The following is an 18,656-nucleotide window of genomic DNA, read 5'->3' as shown; positions in this document are numbered from 1 at the left end:
CCCTCCCCCAAGAAAAGCTGTTTTGCAATGAAAACAAGTTACCTCTCCTTTCTTTTGCCTCGGGGTAACAATAAGATGTTTCCAATAAGGGTCCCTTCTAACTGGGGTTTTAGACATTGTGATAGACAATTTATAAATCTCAAAAATACTGCAGTAACATATAAATAGAAAAAAATTATCATTTATGGTTTATAATAAAAGTAATATAAACTTTTTTTTATGGCAACTAAAAAATTAATTTTTTTTTACAATAACATGTAGGGTTTTTTCAATAAAAAAAGTAAACATACTTACAGTTTTATGTTTGGTCCACTAAAACAAATTAGAAAAAAGAAAAAAGATACGGGGTCGAGTTGTCTTGGTTGGATGCTCCGTGCCCTTGGGCTTAGTTGTGGTGAACGTTCTAGGTGCCCTATCGTGGAGCCACGATTGGGAGAGCAGATATGGGTTCCCCCTCTAAGTAGACCACCCCAAGCTGGATGGAATTGTCTTGGTTGGATGTTCCTGCCACTTGTGGGCCAAGGGATTGAGTTGTCTTGGTTGGATGCTCAGCGCCCTTGGGCTTAGTTATGGTGAATATTTTTGGGCACTCAATTGTGCTTTCCTCTCAATTCCCTACTAAGGTTGATTCATGGAAATACAACTATTGATTAGATCCCAATGAGTGAGGTTATTTAACTTAAATATCTATTTGATTGTTAATACGATTGATTGTATATGTTATTGAATTCCTAACCCTTGTGGAAATAATTGGTCTTATGTATTATATTTCAAATGTTGACCAATTTTATTGCAGGTGCTAAACCAAAATTTATGTTAGAAGGGTAATTGTTAATTGGTAAGTTGTATCTTAATGAGCTATATTTCTTGTTTAATTGAACTTGTGATTTTTAGGGCAAGATTTAAGAAACATCCCAAAAAGGAACATTACATTCCACACTAAGCAGACATCTGCCATTGTGGCTTCACTTCACTATCTGACACTTTTTCCACTCATTGAGGCAGGTATGGGCATTTGAACTCCCCATTATAGATATCAGGGAAAAACAAGAGAAGAAGCCACATCTGCAGGTTCTCATTAGGCCCTGCCATTGAGAGTATGATATAATTAAGTCAGCTCTAATGCTTGCCTTGGACTGAAGATTACCACCCTCATTGATTCTGTCTGCACCCAAGAGCTCTTTTACAAACCCCATCGCTGCTGACTCTTTGCAGCTGAAGATGGTTTGCAAATGCTTGCCTGTGACAGAGAGGATTGCAACTGGCTTTACTGCAATGGTGGGCCATTTCATAGGGTGTTATAATGGCTGTTACCACAACATCAAACTAGAGCTCACCACACCAAGTTGTACCTGCAGTAAGATAGATCAAGACATACCACACATCCCATCTATATTCTGTGTTTGTGACCCTTGCCATGATTATCTGCATACGTGGGTTGTAAATGATATTCATTTCATCCTAAGGGAGTTTGGCCATTGTAAGATGGTGCCAAGATTTTTATGGATCAGTTTATATCATACAAGCATATTAATCAACTTACTAAGTGGGTTGGGGTGGCATGGTTAGGAGATTAAACATTTCTTGGGGTGGTTGAAAGGGTAAAATTTTTATCAAAGAATCCCGTGTTTCTTTTGATGCACTATATTTATATTTGAATGGAAATTGGTTGGCTCCATGATTAGACGAACAATCTGCAGCTCCTTTAGCTACCTTATAGCATGTATGAAGGTGATTTATTCAGAGGTCTTGCTACTTTGCATTGCTTCTTCTAGAAGAAGGCTATTCAGCTTCCAATTTACACTTGTTTCTGTATGACATCCATTTATCACCAGCATTGAGTCAACTTCAAGTTTCTGCACACACATTGATGTGGCAGATTTTAAGCCATAGACTAATGCTATGTATTCTGCCATATTGTTGGTATATGTCCCTAAGTTGATGGAGCTACTGTGCTCAAGGATTCCCTTGTCATCACTGATTATGACAACTGCACCAGCTGGTCTCAGGTTTCCTTCTGAAGCCCCATCAAAATTTAGCTAGCAAAACCTACCTGTGGGTGTTTCCACTCACAGATTTTTTTCTCATTTCTTTTATCTCTTAAAATGAACAACTTAGGATAAAATAACTTGTTTTAGTGAGCATTCACAATTCATATGTTGTATTTCCATTTTATATCTATATTTTTTCCAGACTTGAGGGTTTTCCTCAAGGTTTTTAACAGGTACAGCAGGATATTGGTTAGGCCCCTAATTGTAGCGTTAAGAACAATTTGTTGGTACTGGGTCTGAACATCAGCAGTGGCTTCATTTTTGGCTGCTCATGGTAAAGACAACTATAAATCATTATATAACTGGAAGAAACGATCAGGATTGCTTTAGTTGGTGAGGAAGAACAGTGAATTAAATGTACGAAGCCCTATATCTATCTATTTTGGCAAATGAAATGAATGGGATGCAAAGATTGGAATAACAGTGAAGAAGATGGTCAGTAAAGACTGCAATCAGAGAAGGGATGTAATGTCCCCTACTAGGTTTAGGCCTGTTTTAACCATAATTAATCTATTTCAAAATACTTATGACTTAAACTAAATTGATTAGGAGACAACTCTATCTTAACATGAATCAAATCTGTGATATTCCATAGTTCAATTGATTTATCAATTATTAATTAAGTAAATTGTTTATTTACTATACTAATAATTAATTCTATCAGACTAGATAATTTGTTTTATCATCCATAATTCTTAATGCAAGTGTTATCCTATGTTACTACTTAAGTTCTAAGGAAGAGGGGGATGTCTATGTTACCAAAGTGCTTAGAGACCAAAATACAATAGGCTCTCTCAAAGTTTACGGATCCAAGCCCTTACCCTATCTTGGGACCATGCCCTCAAAGTTTATGGGACACTGATCCTTACCCTATCTTGGGAATCATTCTATTGATTGGATTTAGACTGCACCTCTTTGGAAACAACTCCATTCCCAACTTTCTTAAATACTGACAGTAATAACAAGCATTAGGCTAGAAGTATGCTAACCGCTCATGTATTATGAATATATATGAAATTATGTATGATTGTCATGCATATTGCAGTCCATATTAATATTACTATTAAATTCTGCATAAGAACATTATCAGGCATCATATATTAAGCACATTCCCATGCATACCACCAAGAACAAAGATGTTACTGCCTGTAACTTAATAACAGTTCTGATCTGATCTGATCCGCGGTGATGTCACTCGATGCTTTTGATTCCTTTCCTTTACATCTCTCAATGTGATGGAGATGTCACACCTCTTCATCACGTATGCCCTTTGACAAGAGACACACCCTTTGAAAGAATGCAACTCTTCTTTATTTCTCCCCTTTGAAAGGGACACAACCTTTCACAATCAGATCTGCACTTCTTATTAAATCAGATCTGCATTGTTGATTTACTTATCCCCTCTTCAAATGAGTTCTCCTCTCCCTTTTATAACTCATATTTGGAGGAGGCACAACTTATCATTTCATGCCTTTTGACCATTCATCAACTTTAATCAAATTTTGATTATGTTTATTTATATTCTTTTATATCCTAATTTAATTTTTATTTTTATTCTTTTGTATTTTAATTTTATTATTATTATTCATTATTAAATTATATTTCAAAGTGGGGACATTACAAGGGAGGTTGGAAATCATGATCGTAAAACAAAATGCTTTGAAGGAAATATTGATAAAAGGGGCTCAATCCTGGAAATTGAGGTAACCTGGGTTAGTGTAATAAAGAAAATTTTCATTTATAAATTTTGTGTTTGTGGCAATTTCATTAAGGTGAGGGTTGATTAGGCAAGCATATGTTTTTACTTTTTGCATTTTCAGATCTTGAAGGGATAGCTTGAGACCAGTCTCAAATTATTGAATTAGAGTGGTGTTGTGACCTTTTCACACATCTCCCCATCGCAAACAGGGACCCCCTCTTCCCTGCTTTCCACGTTTGGTTAGTTAGGGTTTTTTGGCAGCCAGGCGACAATTTTGAGCTTTCAATGTCTGAGTCTCATTTTTGAAATGATCTTGCTCGAAGCTTTTCCATGTGCTGATTAGGGTTTTGAGTTGTGAATTTTGAAGTCGATAGGATCAAATGTTTAGAAATGTCAAAATGTTTATGTGATCCTAAATTTTGCTAAGTTTGAGATTGCAACAAATTTTAAATTTGAACGTAAAATATGTGTAAGTGTTGCAAAGCGGTGTTATTTTTGTGCTAGAGCATCAAAAGTCCCTATAGGAGTCGTTTTTTCCACTCCTAGGAGGTTAAGTCAATATGCACAAAATCTCGATGGAATCCTGTTTTGCACCACCCAAATCCAGTTAAAATGATGACATTCCCGATGAGAAATGATAAACTTTGACAAGTTTGAGCTTTTACAGTGTGAAAATCACCAGTCCTGATGGAGGACGTTTTTCCCCCATAAAATTAAGGCATAAAACTAGGTTGTCCACATGGGAGGCGTTTTTCCATTGAGCCTTTTAGGTTAAATTGGACTCTGTCTAGAGGGAGGGCACTTTTCCATTGAGTTTCAAGTGTTTTTTGGGAAAATCCTGATGCATTTGGATTCTCCACTACAGTTGTCTTGATGGAGGTCGTTTTTCTAGACCTTTTGAGCAAAATTGAACAAGGAAGGTGAGTCCAGATGACTCACGTTTTTCCACAAGGGGTGAAGATGACTAAGCTAAGTGCTACAATGTGTCTAGATGAGGTTCAAATTTCCACCAGGCTAGAAAATGAGTGTGATAGAGCTATGTGTGGATAAAATTGTGTTGTCCCCGATGAGGTGCGTTTTTCCAGTGGGATGAATTAATGAATTTATGATGAAATTTTATTGTCTAGATGGAGTTTGAATTTACCCTGGAAGGTATTTTTGACAAAGTTGCTAAGTTTTGACAAGATTCTAGTTGTCCAGATGACGGATGTTTTTCCATTGGAGATGTTTTTGCATGAAATGATGATTTTTTATTGTCCAGATGAGGGTCGATTTTGCCCTCAAGGTCATAAAGTGCAAATTGGGTGAATTTTAATGAAGATTATTTGTCCCAATGGGCATCGATTTTCCCCAGGTGGCTGGAATTAAATGTGATGAAAGTTTTAAATGACAAGCGCCCCCCCAAATAATATTATTTTGGCTTGCTACAATTATTAATGATCAAGTGTAATGCATTTAATGACAAGGGTGGAATCCCAATGCAAATCAATTTTCCACCAGGCTGATATAAGGCAAGTTTTTTTAATCCCACATTGCTTGTGTGGTGAACTTGGAAGGAGAAAACATGAATAAAGAAACCCAGCCAGCATTATAATATTATTATATTGCCATTGATTTGATAGGTTGAAGACTGCTTAGAGGCGCCATTGCTGGTTCGAGGGTTCAAATTTGTCCAAGTGTGGGATAGCGCCATTGATGAGGAAGGTCTCCAAGCTTGTATGAGAATACCATTGTTGGAGAGGGGGCGATTTTGCTTAAGTGTTTGTTGGGCGATATTGCTGGGAGTGTTTGTAACATTGTTCTTGGGCGCCATTGCTGGTGCAAATCTGAAACTCCTTTCCCAGCAATAGTGGTTTGTTCTCAGACCATTCCCAGCCATCATTTGTGAGGGGGTGACTTTGTTTTGAGCACCTTTATTGAGAGATTGAAGACATTGTGTGAGGACACCATTTCTGGCCCAGTCTGAAGCACCATTACCAGCACTATTTTCAGACTGAGACATCATTCCCAGTCACTTGTTTGTGCCCAGGCGTGGAACTTTTGGAGTCTGAAGCACTATTCTATGTGTGAAGGTGTGCCATGGCTGTGACCACTTCCAGCCATTAATGTGGAGCATTTTCTGAGTGTTTTTAGATTGTTGGGAGACATTTTCAGACCTTTGGAGGGCGTATTCAACTTGGTCCTCAGAAAACCAGACTTGACACAACTTTGACATAAAAAACCAATCATTTTCTAAGTGTATTCAGACCTCCAAATTCAGATGTCAGACCTGGTATACACTTTTGAGCTTCAAATACTTCATTTTCTGAGTGTACCGGGGTGTCTTCAGACTTATATTTTGTGAACAGACCTCATTTAGGTCTGAAAAACAGGTTTATGGAGGGGTTTTGGGCCCTGTTTTGATTGAAATTCATGAGGTTTTTAGAGTTTATGTTCCTTGTCTTTGAAATTTCTGATTTTGAGCCTTTAAATGTAACAAAATTATTAGAAATCAGAACTTAGGAAATTCTAAAAACAACCTTTAGAGATATTTTTGTCAGGGTATTAACTTTGAGCTTCGTACAGGTACTATGTCTAAGGCTGGGATAGCAGCAAGGAAACATCAACTAAAGATTGTCCAAGAGGGCTTTTATCCGGAGTCGTTGATATCATCCTGATGGAAGAAGGTCATGAATATGAACATGGAGTACCTGGACATGAAGCAGATGAGGTGAAGGATGTTTAGAGTTAAAAATCATCTTCCTTTAACCCTATCGGCTAATATCATGAAGAGTGGAATTTACAATGCAGCTGGCTTTCCACCCTCCATCCAATGCAATGAACTTATAATTGAATATGCAAAGCATTATGATCCTCAAACCGGAATGATCAGATCACCTAAGCGAGCAGTACTTGCGTACCTAGCTGAAGAATCAATTGGAGAAGTATTTGCAATCCCAAGAAATGTGGACATGCAAGAGATGACTAAGGATGAAGGCTTAGTGAAATCTGAAAAGAGAGCGGAGGGATGTATGACAGTTGTGAATAATGAGTGGGTCCTTGAGACAAGGCATCACCACTCCAGATTGCCCAAGAAACTTCTATGTTCGGACTTCAAGGATGAGTACAATGACTTGGTGTTTTTGCTCAACCGAGTCATGGGGGTGCCACAAGGGGCACTATTTGAGAATTGGATGTACAATTTCATTGAAGAGATATCAAAGGGAATGTTGATCAACTTGGCGAAAATCATAAGTAATAATCTTGATATCCAGTTGAGAGGTTTGGAGAAAATGAAGACATTTGGTATGACCTCCTACCTTGTATATGTGCTTTCCAGATTTGTTGTGTACAAGGGATTGATATGCAAGGGCGAAGTCGGGAATGGGCTAGGACAATACAGAGTTTATGAGTGCTATCCGCAACTCCATATGCACAAGATTGAACATTACAAAAGGGTGAACGATGCTTTCACCATGTACATCACAAGACTGTTGCAAGGCGGGACCCACAAACGATTGTCCAAGGAGGCAACTAAACTTGTTGAGAAGTATGGATCGTGGTATATACTGTTTCCTACCTTCACATACCTATAGATTCAGGGATTTTAATCTGAACCATACAAGCTCCCTAGGCATTGACAGACAGTATGATCTTACTTGAGGTAGTGAGACAACTTTTGGAGTATGATTTCCTCCAAAAGGAAAATCATAGAACGGGGATAACTCTTCCAATTGCACTTGGAAAGACATTGGAGGTATGCCACACTGCAACTGCAGCTAATTCAGTTATTGAAGAATTGGAGTTCTATTGTCTTGGAACCTATAAGAACAGGGATCAATTTGATCCATTTCAGAATATCGTAACGGTCAAGGGAGGAAGATTCACACATAGAATTGACATCGAGGACTATTGGACTAATCTCATAGATGAGCTCCTAGTTAGGAAGAGTATGTGGTCTCGTATGTTAGTGGATTTCATGAGGAAATGTAATTTCTCCATTCTAGATCGGGTTCAAGATGATGGTGACCATGTCCATCCACCATACCTAAATGAGAAAGATAGGCCTATCATGTTACCTAGTTGGACACAACCTGAATTGGTAGACTTGAATGTATTGATGAGAGAAGTGAATGATCATTCCAAGAAATGGGTGGACAAATATGTCAATGAGCTAAGAAAAATGAAGGTCACCTTTACCTATGATAAAATGAGAAATGAGGAGTCCTCTCTCAATGATGATGAAAGGACAATCAACAATGCAAGAACACATAATGATGAGGAGAGTCAAGCTCCCAAGAGAAGGAAAGGTATGCTTGAAGAATCGGAAGTAAAGGGCAAGGAGATTGTTAGCTAGAATTCAAGACAAAAGAAACATAATTTCAACACTCCTCAGTCTACCATGAGCTCCTCATCTATGAAAGAAAATGATATGACAGAGAAGGATGATGAATCCAGATAGGCTTGTGATACGAAAATTCTATCAAGAAACAATCAAGAGTTATATGCTACAACACAATCGACACCACATGATGATGATGAAGAACAACTAGGATATCCTACAATCCAATTAGAGGTCAACTTGGGCTTCAATGTGGTGGATTTGATTAAGGACAAGGACATGGATGATGATGTTATTTCAGCCTTGAGAGGACTTGATTAAGATATAAGCCTCGAAGATGGGATAGAAATTTCTACTATTCCCGATTGGTTGCTGCAGAGCATGGAAAAGAAGATGATAGAGGCGCAACCTGCAGAGGATATTGATGATTTCCTAGCTAGGGTTGGCAAGGAAAAGGAATAGAAGAAATCTAAGGTGCTCTCTAAGATCACTAGGGATGATACAAGTGTGCGAATTGCACAAGTGGCTGTTTCGATGGGTGATAAGGCCAAAGATGTTGTCACTCCTATGGATTATCAGGTCGCCACAATTGACCTTGAACCTACTACAAAGAAGCAAGAATTCCCGGAGTTGAACGATTTGGTCAAGGCAATTGAGGTGCAATTGAACCTACTATTGAGAAGGAGATGCTTGAGAATGAGAACAAGAGACTCAAGGAATATATTTAAGGGATGAATTCCCAAAGGTGTGAGGATCCTACTTTTGTCTCACCCATTGCTATTGATCACGAAATCCCTTTTGACTATGAGGCAGCGAGGAATACACATCAGGAGGTTGGAAAGTGGGTTGAAGATATTTCGAAACAGACAGATGATTTCTAACTCAATTTGTCCAAGCATTTGATGAGACATAAATGCTCATATTCAGAATGCAATATTTGGAAGGAGTTTGGGATGATTTCCTACCAGTGCAGAAGACTATTCCTCGTCTTAGGTTGTTGAACCAAATCCTACACCTACATTGATCCAAGAGGGAGTTATTCAGGTAGGTGATGTTTATGATTTTCAGGGATGGTATTGCTCATTGGCTATGCGGAAGTCTGCTTATGATAAAGACAAGATCGCGCAGCGATGGAAGGATTGGTCCAAGAGATATAATTAAAAATCCTTACATCCATTGAAGAGGTATTGGGACTGTATGTCCATGCTTCCAACGGTTTGAACTTGGAAGAATTGAAAGAGAAGATGAAGTTTATCTACTTCAGTCAGTTAGAATCTTCGAAGAAGAATCATATAGATGATTCGGTTTCTGTCGTGGTTCACATCCACAATTTACAAAAGCTTATGTTGGATTGGGAGGGTGTCTTTGATGCTTGCTCAGATGATTTGGATGTTATTGGTGCACAACATGAACCTTACCCAATGTCACGATGGAGTAACTCAATTCAGTCTTAGCCAGATTTGTGGAGTATGCTGCTAGAGGGATGCAGGTAGGCCAAAATCTTTTGGAAGATTCCTTACTTTATGACTAGGCGTCTTCCTATTGGACCTCTTCTTTTTTTATGCAAACCCTAATTAGGGTTATTTTAGGGCAATGTTGGCAATATTGTGGCCCTTGATTCAAAATGAATCTTGGCCATTCATTTCATTTGAGACTCTATATAAACTCATTTACCTCTCATTTGTAAGAAAGAGATTTTTGAGAATTGTCGTCTATATGCTTCAAGTTTGAATACAAATCATTGACGTATGGTGGTTTTGTTTAGATTTTGTATGCATTTGTGGTTCTCATTGCCTCCAAATTTAGATTAGAATTTGTTTCAAGTATTTTAGATTTGATGAAAGAAGTGTTGAGTGCATTTGAATGAAATTCATGTAATCCATACCACTAGCTTCTTGCTGATTGTAAGTTTGCCTTGTGTGGTCAACTGGAAATTGAATTGAACTTAACTTCAATTATTGCACGTCCATTGGTATGCATTGCCTTGATGGTATTGATGTTGATGGTGATAATTTGAACATTTGTGAATTTACCTTAGATGATTGCACTAAGCATGTGTTGAATTGTTCTTTGATGGTGAAACCTTGCGTGGTTGAATTTCATTGAACCATTCATTACGTCTTGCGTTCTAGGTTTTAAAATAGAACTCCTAAACCTTATCCCTTTTTCATTTTATTTGAAAATCTTTTGTTAGAATGATCGAGCTCAAATTGCAAAATCATTCAAAATCATTGGCAACCCATGTCCGTTCACGAATGAGTTTGATATTGTTAAGAACATTTGTGTAAGTCCCCAAATAAAAACAGCAAATCACATCAGCCATTGAGTTACCCACATGTCAAGAACTGATCGTAGAAACCTTGGAATCGTCTTAGTTGATCAAACATTTAGCATTTGAGGTGATTTTGTTCAAGAGAGGGTAAAATACTTTTGTATTTTATTCTGTGTTCGATCGTGCCTAAAACACACACCAACAAGTGGGAAGAACATTATTACCTAGAAATATCAACTTGGTATCAATTTGTGACTACAATTTACCATAATTTTTGGGCTTATACTTATGGCCTTATTACCAAGTAATAACAAGGTACTGTCATATTATCAGGGGAGTAACAAGCCAGTCTACTAGTAGACAATATTCCTCTCCGTGCATGAATTTGCAATGAATGTGTATAGATTGGACAATCTTGTAGCCAGGAAGGCATGTATGCAGCAGGATTCTTTTGCATGGACAGATGTTTTTGACCTGCTTCCCTAGGGCTTCGTACCTGATTTCTGCATACTTATGGCTATCATATTAGCATTTTTCCTGTCAAATTTTAATGTCATTTCAACATCTGATGAGGTTTCTGTGGCCAAAAGACGCATATCACTATGTCTAGAAGCTTTGTGGTTTGTCACCATTGTGATTTCTTGGTCATTGTTGGTTGAAGCAGCAATGAAATGAATAGGAATACTTATCGCAGCTCAAAACATTAGTTTTTATTGCCTACTGATGCCTTCTGAGCATGTAGGCAGCCAAAAGGTAGCACAACACTAGAGTGTTAACTTTCTGTTGCTTTTGCTTTTACTCCCTGATTGGATTGACATCAGATTTTTTGGTACTATGTTAGGTGATCAACAACCTATGCCTGTTCAATTAAAAAAATAATCTGAAATCAGAGTGTGAGAATGTAACAGATCTCCTGCTATTTAATCTCTAAACTAGTCCTACGTGTCAGGTTCTCTATTCTAGGTCTTGCTAAGGTAGACACACAAAGCTCCAATACAGTCAAACCTTACCAAATATTTAATGCTTCAATCATTATTGATTCACCAGGTAATCTCTTTACTTGAACCAAAAGAAGCTAAAGGAAAAATTCAAACTATTTTTAGTTGACACTTGTATTGTACCCTAAATGTTAACTTGGACTATATTAGTTTATAGCTGATGTTTTGTTTCACTAAGTTCAAATCATTGTCATGTTTCTTTCTGGGCACTAGTTATGACCTTTTAACTCTGTTGCATAATCATATACCTTTTAAAACTTTGTATTGCAAAATTTAGCATGCAGGTAGACCCTTATGTTGCACTTTATGCTAAATATACAAAATTCAGATTAGAAACAATATGGAAAAATAAAAAAAACGTTGTTTGCAGATTTTTCTTCTGTATCTATTTTTTGGACATGGATCTTTAATGAAGCTTGTATTCTGCTAATGTATCATTGAGTCTTGGTAAGCACAGATTTTGTTCAGGGAACAACATAGTATTCATGTATATCCATGCTGCATATGTAGTTTGCTTGTGGAAAGATCATATCCTTTCTGTAGAATAGGTGATATTGCTGTCTCTGTTGGTGGGTTGATATAATCTCTGCTCTTATTGATCTTGAAATTGAACTGTATTTCAAGATTTTTTTGCTGTAACTTTATTCATATTGTATGAGCCTATGAGACATGTTCTATAGAAGAAAAGAAGGCCTGTAGTAGTCATGTTTATCCATGCCATCTTTGTATTGATCTCATGAAGAGGTCATATCCTTTCTGTAGAATAAAGGATATTGATGCATACGTTTTGGTGGGATGATATAATCTCTGCTGTAATTGACCTCTGATGTGCGCTCTATTTCAAGATTGCTTTGCTACAATTTATTGTGTGGTGCATGGACTACATAAGAAAAAGATAGTTGTTTGATATAAGCATAAAATTTTCTTGATGTTTTTCTGCAATTATTTGCAGGGTTTTCGGTATGTAGCATCTGGGCCTATGGTAAGATCTTCATATAAAGCTGGAGAGTATTATATTAAATCCATGATTGAAGCTGATAGGGAGAAGGCATCCTCATCTACTATTTAATTTATTCCAAAAACACAAGCCATTTGGCCATTTATTCAGTATGTAGCATCCAGCTCGAAGATAAGATCTTCATAGAAAGCTGGAGAGTTTTATATCAAGGCAATGATTGAAGATGATATGATGCATCGTCATTTTCTAATTAATAAGAACCGAAAGTAATATTTACTTGGCCATTTCTTGGGTATATTGCTTGTTGCTCTTATACTAGGAGATCCTTGGGTTGTAGATGGTGCAGCCCACAGGACTCTTTTTTTCGTCTTCTGACATTCTTCCTTTATTACCATTAGCTTTTTTTTCCGGATATTGCTTCTATTCTAGGAGATCCAAGGGTCGCAAATGCCACAGCCTGCAGGTGGCATTCTACATTTTCCTTGTGTCTTGCTTTTCTTTTTATAAATTTTACATTTTCCATATTGTGATTCACAAGCTTATCATGAATTCCTTTTCAAGAGAGAGGGCTGAGCGTAAAATGTCATTTCTTGTGGTTGTTTAATACAGTTGAGCCTCTGGTCAATGACACCAGTTGGCCTGTAAAAGATGTATCTTAGTAGCATGAGCTGGTCTGTATTCTATACAAAGATCTTAGTAAAATAGAAATGTCCATGTTCTTCTGTAGTTATAACAGTAACTGAACTGATAATAAAACGGCACAAATGGTTCATTACCTTAGTTTCTAGGTAGCGTAGAGGTTTTATTTTTTGATTTCCATGGCCAGTTGAATTTCCTTGCATGGCAAACCATATTTTATACTTTGATGACAGGATAAATGGTTTTCGACTTATCCCTTTATTATCTTGGTGCATTGTCAAAGTTAAGTGGATGTGTTCAGTTGCCAGCTATTCAAGAAGGATCTAAGGGTCATTTATGTTTACCAGGTTTAGTGGAAAATAGTAGTGAAATGTGATTATTTTGTAAATGTGTTTATAAGAACAACTAACTAGATCAGATCAAGGTTAATTAAATTCTCTTTGATGTCTGATATTTTACTACTACTAACTAGCTCTATGAATTCAGACGTGATCAATAAATCATTTACCTCAACTATAATGCAGTGGACACCGTGAGGTTCTTGTTGTTAGATTTGTATCCTTTCTACTTTTGAATCCAACAGGATAGATTTTATATATAGAAAATTGAAACTTTGGAAAGAACACTTGCGGCGACTTTTAATTAATCTGGATGGGATGATGCACTGAAAAACTTGGCTTTATGCTTGGATGAATCTTTGTAATGGAGTTGATGGGAATAATAAACATTGAAACTCTCTATTGCTTCGTCTATATTTTGTATTTGTTAGGGAGAGATCATTTGCTCCATGCCTAGAAATTTTTGTGAACACAATTATTTGCAATTTCTGAGTGGTCGACAAATTGTTTCAGTTGGAAAATATGTATTATAAGGAATTGAAGTTAAGGACCAAATTAACTACCAATACGTGCATGTTTTGGCAAACTTGATGAATAATCTCTAAAAGATTTACTGATTAGTGAATGCACGTTTTGAAAACTTTGTGAAACATTAGTTAGTTGGGAAAAAAACAGCCCATCTATACCTATCCATCATAAACACACGACTAGGTTACAACCAGGTTAAGTCCATCTACCTCTTCATTATGATCGAATATAAATTGTTTTCACAACTTGTAAAATGGAGAAATAATTAATTTGAGGATTAACCACTTAAAAATTATGTAATATCCCCAACTATTTTTTATTTTTTTAATAGTTTTACAAACACACCAGTCACCCATTAGGCTTAGAATAATGCAATCCAAACGAACTGAAAGGAACCCTACACCTTTTGATCACCAAGAGCCCAGATTGGGAGGGTGAGAGCATACAGTGGCAAGGGATCGTTAGATGCAACACTGAAAAAATTGATTACAATACGGGGCGGCAAGCCAGCTACTTCCACTTTCTAGCGGGTAAAAAAAAGGAAAGTTGGCGGTAAACCAGCCAAGGAAACAAGAACACATTCAAACACAAATCACTCTACCGCGATATTTCAGCAGGAGGACTTATCACTAAACAAATTGAACTCAACCGCTTATGCAGCGAGAGGACAATTACAAACAAAGATCACTCGACCGTTTAGGTAGTGGGAGGATTGAACTACAAACCGAATTACAAACGCTGAAGGCGGCCAAGCCAACCTCTTCCACTTATGCAGTGGGAATTACAATGAAGTACTTTAGATACAATAGAGGTTATAGTACTACTAACCAAGAATTACAATGATGAATACAATGAAGTACTAGAAATCATAACAATGAAATTCAGAGAAATACAAGCTAAAACACAAATAATCAAATCCTATGTTAAATACCAGCAACTCCAGAAATGGACCAGCAACACTGAATGACTTACAACTTTCTCGAAACAACTCCAAATTGCACACGAACATAGGCAAATGGACGATATGAACAAGACGACCAAGATAGAAGCATAAACCAACACCAAAATCACCAATAAAGCGCAACACACAACCCAAGGCACCTCCAAAAAGGTACGGCTAGTACGGGAAGTTTGATTTGCTACTAAAAAATCAAACTCACACCAAAAACCATGCCAAAACAGAAGAATAATTGCCCAACCAATACGCTTCCGATCAGCCGCTACGCAAAATGATCTGATGCACATGTAGGGAGATATGAACAAAACCACACTTCAGCTGACACCAAACCAGCAACAAAGAAAACACTGAACACACTGAAAACTGAAAGTACACTCTCAAAATTTCTCCAACAAACACACTGATCATCTAGGTACTGTATTTCAAGTACGAAACTGTGCAAGCTAGGAAGCCACAACTTCGAAGCTCGAACTCAATCGCTATTCCGACAACATAACGTTATAATTTCTCCAAGATAACCAAAATGAGATGCCCTTGTATTTTTTAGATTTTTGAGTCTCAAATTCAAATGAAAATGGCGCTTAAATTTACCTAAATTCATATGCATTTCATTTCATAACCCCCTCCAAGTATGGCGTTCACTTTCTTAGTCTCCTAGTCGCACTTTTTCCAAAAATTGCCATGTTATAACACATTTATATTACAAAGCATAAAATACATTCATTTTTGACGCCAACTGCTTAGGGAAATAAAATGTGACTTAGGATAAATGATATAATTTTTCCCCTCCTAAGTTGTTCCTCCAAAATTGATCAGTAAAATTAATTAAATATCAAACTTTAGGATAAAGTAATAATATTTAATTAATCAATTATAAATCAACTACCGATTACGTGTAGGAAATCACTAATCTGAATTGGATCGGAGCTCATTTACACTAAAAATAGTAAGTCATGAAAACAACTTCGAAAAACATGCTTGTCGAACCTTGTGAATGAGCTCGAAAAACCCAAAAAAACCTCAAAATCTAGTTAGCTGCCACCAACTTTCTAAAAATAGTAAGTTCAGAAATCACTTCAGAACAAGATGCATGTTGTACCTCTGCGAAGCCCTCAAAAAACTCAGAAGGAATCCACAATTGAAATCAAAGAATCCCTTCCAGACAAGCATCAATTGGCTCACACAGTATTCCACAAAATAAGGAAACCCTAATTCCTGATTCCAGTCAGCCTACGGGTCTCTGGAATAGGCTAATGGACCACTGGTTTCTCCTTACTGAGAAAGGGACATTACAAATTAATGCGTAATGTAATATAATTGGATTAACATTAATGGATGTTGTAGATGTAGTTTTTTAGATGCTAAATTATTGATTTCGTTGGATATGGCTAACATATTTGTGATACACTTTGCAAGGATAGAAGAATGGTGATACTTAGTTTCGCCCCAAGCTTTTTGCCAAAGATATTAATGGGCTAATAATTTTTTGTCTTATAATAGCAACACAAGGTGGCTCATTACACGCTTACACACTATGGCATTCACTAAATTTCACATCACAATTGATGCATACGACAACATTGCCTAATGCATGAGTACAAAAGGTTGACAATCCAAAAAAATAAAATGGTTGACTTACATGATCATCATGGGATAAAACTAGCATATGACAAAGGAGAAAGAGTCTTAGAGTGTCCTCTCAACTAATGGTAGAGTACGTAGCTCTACTTGTTGACACAACTAAAAGGTAAGAACAAAAGGTGTTAAAGCATTGGCAAAATATTTACCTTGTTGCTTGATGATCTTATAGCAATGATCATACAAGAGGGTAAAGTTTCCTCTAACCACAATGAGGTACTAGATCACTAACCCCATCTCTCATGAGCATTAAGAATTAAATGAGAGAGACTAACGTTTCTTGTTCCAAGAAAACTCTAGTATTGTTTCATTTTACAAAGCAAATTAAGACATACTTCTCATATAAAAGACAATATAGGAACATCTAATAAACCATTAAGGACACCTATTTAGAAGGCTACATGGTTGAGAGAATCACTATCTCAATGGAATCTAATGAAGGACTACCCATTTCCACACAAGGTGAGACAACATAAAGAAGAATGATTGGCAAAGAACATAAAATACCATCAAACCAAGCTGATGGGATGACCAGGCAAACCCAAATGGGCATCCTTTATTTAGGAAACAGTTTCAAAAAAGGTTGGCAACTATTAACTACCTTAGGATCACCCCTATTGCTAATGTATAATTTCCTTTGGCTATCCTAGAATTGCCCCAAGTATCAATAAAATTCTCATGTTGAAATAAGTTATTAAAAAAAAATGCACAAAGCCTATTACGAACAATGAGGATCCTAAAGACTTTAAAATTGAGATTGAAGACATCAAAGGAATCTTTGAAAGGTCTACTATCACAACTGACCATAAAGAGTATGTTTTAGCCTCCAATGGCGTGAAACATGTTCACAAGAACAAAGGCATGTACATGGCCAAGACTATGCAACTCTTAAGCAACTTAACACTAGAAAAGGTATATATTATTTGATTTGAGTAATGTTTTTAAATTATTTGAACCAGTGGATTTAAAAATGTCATTTAGAATCCATAAAAAGTTTATTATCAATTTTATCATATAGTACAATTCTCATGCAATACTCCCTATTCTAATGATGTGACAAAGGAAACATAAGAAAACACACAACCCTCAAAACTACAGACTAATGAATTCAACTTAGCATCACATTAAAATGATAACGTGCATAATTCATAGGTTTCATATCAACTTAAAAACCTTTAAATCAAGAGCAAGTTATCGTAGGATTCCGTTCCGAATCAAGATACTATTTTAAGGGCGATGCACCCCCCTGCACTACTATTTTAAGGGCAATGTACCTAGCTATATATCTTGCGAAAGTCAGATAACTTGATCTCTCTAGAGAAAACACTTGCCAATTCTGTGTTCATCAATTGCCCCGTAGAATAGTAGGGTGTATTGATCATTTGTTTATAGAAATCAATGTGAAGAACAAGGCGGGGCTTGGGTGTGGCTATGAATTTGGTTGATCATCCCCACTCGGATATGGATTGGACAACTATTGTTTTGTTGTGGAATAAAAATTCTATAGATTGTCTTGCAATCGAGTCGGTATTGAGGAACATCATTTTCCAAGATTACAATGTGGTCCTCATACAAAATATGGATAGGTTTTATAAGATTACAAAGATAGATTATAACACTTTACAAATGTTCTCAGTTATATACTTCTTTATAAATGCATCATTGAAGTTCTACAACACAAGAAACAAGAGAAACTTGCATGCTCTCCAAAGTATCACCAACGATCAAATTAGCCTCAACACAAATCATCTACCACCCAACTATGTGGGACCTTGAGGCCCACCTCTCTAGACTAAGAGGCAATTAATTGGGTAGTCAAACAAAACACACAAAACAAGGTAGTTTTATAACCACTCATGATAATCACATCTTACACACAACATCAAGTAAAGCATTCATAAAGGTTTCACAAACACTAATCAATGCTTACAATTGGGAAACTTGACATCATCCAAATGCACACACACTTGGGTTCATATGCATTACTTGGATACAAATGATTTGACACACCAAAAAGGAAGAATTCATATCCTTTGAATGAAGAGTTATCACAATCTTCTCAAGATATTGTAGAGTTAAGAAATCCTCCCATTCACTATAGAAGATGCTTAATGACATTTGCATCAATCTTTGAGGATAAAGAATGCCCATCACAATCATTCAAGGTATTTGTAAATTAGAGTTTGAAATCATTTTGTTGTTGATCTTGTTAAGATGTATTTTGTGTTGGAACCTCAATTTTAATTGTTGTAAGTT

The 18,656-nt window shown here is 36.6% G+C and overlaps 1 protein-coding gene across 1 annotated transcript in view; it reads left to right on the top strand.

Moving 5' to 3' along the window:
• The window catches only part of LOC131063763 (lipoyl synthase, mitochondrial), a 39,046-nt gene extending 26,183 nt beyond the window's left edge, over positions 1–12,863 (top strand). Inside the window, exon 4 of the mRNA XM_057997677.2 lies at positions 12,294–12,863. Coding sequence (XP_057853660.1) covers positions 12,294–12,410 — 117 coding nt within the window. The 3' untranslated portion in view covers positions 12,411–12,863. The remainder of the gene's footprint in view (positions 1–12,293) is intronic.
• Positions 12,864–18,656: the final 5,793 nt, after the last annotated feature.

The sequence above is a fragment of the Cryptomeria japonica genome, chromosome 5 (assembly GCF_030272615.1).
Source record: "Cryptomeria japonica chromosome 5, Sugi_1.0, whole genome shotgun sequence".
NCBI lineage: Eukaryota > Viridiplantae > Streptophyta > Pinopsida > Cupressales > Cupressaceae > Cryptomeria > Cryptomeria japonica.
The sequence above is the reverse complement of the archived record's forward strand: the minus strand, read 5'-3'. Positions and strand labels throughout refer to the sequence as shown.